This window comes from Arachis duranensis, chromosome 5 (assembly GCF_000817695.3).
Source record: "Arachis duranensis cultivar V14167 chromosome 5, aradu.V14167.gnm2.J7QH, whole genome shotgun sequence".
Lineage (NCBI taxonomy): Eukaryota > Viridiplantae > Streptophyta > Magnoliopsida > Fabales > Fabaceae > Arachis > Arachis duranensis.
This window is the reverse complement of record NC_029776.3, coordinates 1295774-1298595: the sequence shown is the minus strand read 5'-3', so window position 1 is coordinate 1298595 and position 2822 is coordinate 1295774. Positions and strand designations below refer to the sequence as shown.

General features: G+C 24.9%; 1 protein-coding gene across 2 annotated transcripts in view; it reads left to right on the top strand.

The window, feature by feature from the left end:
- LOC107487183 (patatin-like protein 2) overlaps positions 1 to 2822 on the top strand; it is a 64099-nt gene that overhangs the window by 36789 nt on the left and 24488 nt on the right. Inside the window, exon 2 of one of the 2 annotated variants that reach the window (XM_052262013.1) lies at positions 1056 to 1159. The exons of the other annotated variant lie outside the window; for it this stretch is intronic. Coding sequence (XP_052117973.1) covers positions 1056 to 1159 — 104 coding nt within the window. The remainder of the gene's footprint in view (positions 1 to 1055; positions 1160 to 2822) is intronic. 2 annotated transcript variants of the gene reach the window in all.

Genomic DNA, 2822 nt, shown 5'->3' with positions numbered 1-2822 from the left:
GTAATTTATCGTTTTCAAAATAATATTTTAAAAGTTATGATAATTATATTTGATAATTAAAACAAAAAGTAGAAGGAGTTTTTAATAAGTATAGGTTAATTACAATAATAATAGTATTTGGTGAAATTACTTTTAAAATTTAAAATGATTTTTAATATAATAAAATTTATAATTTAATAATAAAAACTGATTCCGAAATATATTTTCACAGGTATTTCTAGAAGTATTCATGGTTGTTAAAAACTTAAAAAACAAACATACAATATTTTTATTTACCAAATATAAATTTATACTTTAAAAAACATAAACACCTTTTAATAAATTTTACTAAACTCAGCTCATCCTTAATATTATCCATCTGATTGTGTATGTGTTTTGATTTCTTTTGGCCTTTTCCTTCCTAATATTTTTTAGTGTATTGTGTATCACTTAAATTTTCATAAATAAAGAAATAAGACTACGGAAATAAATTATCACTCTAATTTTGATAATATCATTTTTTTATAAAGTTATGAAATATATAATATATAAAAACATTATATGTAGAGTAATATTATAAAAAAAAAGTGAAATCACCATTTTTCTAAAACTATTACACATATGCATTTACAAGTTAGAAAACAACGATTAAAAATTGCAATTGGAACTTTAGAAGTTGCTAGACTACGTACCTTAACCTTATCATTTGTAATATGTTTATATAAATGTTACTTTCAATACATATTATTATACTCCACTGCAATTATAATAATACATCATCACGTGTTAATCTCAAACAATGCTTTATTCATTTATTCCCCCGCCCCAAAACAAAAAATTCATATTTTATTTCAATAATCCAATGCCTATCTCGAGCATTATCGTATGACACGAGAAGCATTATCGTATGACACGAGCTGTATATATAGGCTTGATTCTTAAGCTTACACTCACGCCTTCCTTAGTTTGTTTGAGTACTCTTCTATAGACTCAATCTTTCTCTACTTTCTTAAGTGCTTAATTAGTGTCCTAATAAACCATAATGACTGGACTAAACTCATCAACGAAGCTACCACCTCCATCAGTGGGAAAGTTACTAACTGTCCTCAGCATTGATGGAGGTGGCATAAAAGGACTCATCCCTGCTGTTGTTCTTCACTTCCTTGAGGGAGAGCTTAAGGTTAGATACACATATTCATATTTTATTTAGTTTTAAAACAAAAAACATTTTTTATTTTCATAAAATTATTTATAGGGAAAGCATTTTCATAAAATTATTTATATGCTTTTATTTTACAACAATTTTAAAAAATTATTTAAATAAAATTATTTTATTTAATTTAATATTCATAGTTTTATGCGTACAATATTTAATTATAATTACAAACTTATTATATATAATGTTACTCAATTATTTTGATAATAATTAAGGTACAAAATAAAATAAGTGATAATTAAAAATATAAAATAAAATAACCGTGACATGACGATATGTTACTGCTAAAATTGACATGTGATGACAAAATTCAACGTTAACAAGTAACAACAACTTAACATCTACTTAATATACTAAAACTGGGTTTTCCCTCAACTACTAAAGGTGACGTGTCGATCTTTCATGCCTCCGTTTTCCCTCCAAAACGAATAAAATTTTTTTTCTATTCTAAATTATTTTATTGTAATTATATTATAATTAATACTAAATGAATAATATATAATAATACTAATTTAGCAACATATCTTCATTATAATTATATCAAATCAATATTTAATGCACTATTAAACTATTTATCAATTATCAATTAAAAATACTTTTAATAATTTTAATGATAATAATAATATCAATAATAGGGGCGCAGGTAGGTATAAACAAAGGGGGGCAATGGCCCCCCAAAATTTTAGCTTTTATTCAAAAAAAAAAAGTCTGATCCCCCTTTTTTTAATTTCTCAGCCCCCCTCTCTTTTTGTTTTATCTTTTCCAATCCCCCTCCCCCTCTCACTTTTAATTTCTACAAAACCCAGCCCAATAGCCCATCTGTCCATTCCCTATCCCTTTTCTATTTTCCAATCCTTATCTCTTTTTTATTTCCCAACGTATAATCACTAATCAGTTCCCCAATCCCCTTTTTCTATTTTTCAACATACAACCGGTCTCTTCCTCTCCCTCTCTTCCCACCTTGGCTTTCAAAAAATTTAGGTAACAATTTTTTCTATTCTTCTTCTTCTTTATCTCTTTAATCTTCTTATCTTTTACAATTTTATCTTTTTAACTCTTTTTTTTTATTTTTTGCAGATTAAAAAAAAAGAGTAGTTTAACAAGTGATTTTTCACTCCTCTTTCTCAAAAAAGGTTCTATTTTTATTCTTTTTTATATATTTAGTTATTTACTTAATTAGTTAATTTATTATTATTTGTTAATTAAGTTTATGTTATTATATGTTAGTTTGTATATTTAGTTTTTTTTATTAGTTAACTATTTAATTACAATTTTATATTATTTATACTAAGATGTTAGTATTATTGTTCTGAATTTTAATATTTTATTTTAAATTGAAATATAATTTTTATATTTTATAAAGATTTAGACTGTAATTTATACTTTTTGCTAAATATATTTTAAATTATAGGAACTTATTTGGCCATTTGAATTATGAGTAAGTTCAAAACCATTGATACATTTTTTAAAAGAAAAGATCAAGAGAATGAAGATGCTTCTACTATTACTACTCCAATACTTGAGGGGTCATCAAATTTCATTACTTCAAGTTCTTCATTGAATAGCTCAAAGCGTCCACGACTTCTTCCAAATCAACTGGATGTTTTTCGTTTGGAAAGAGATCCTG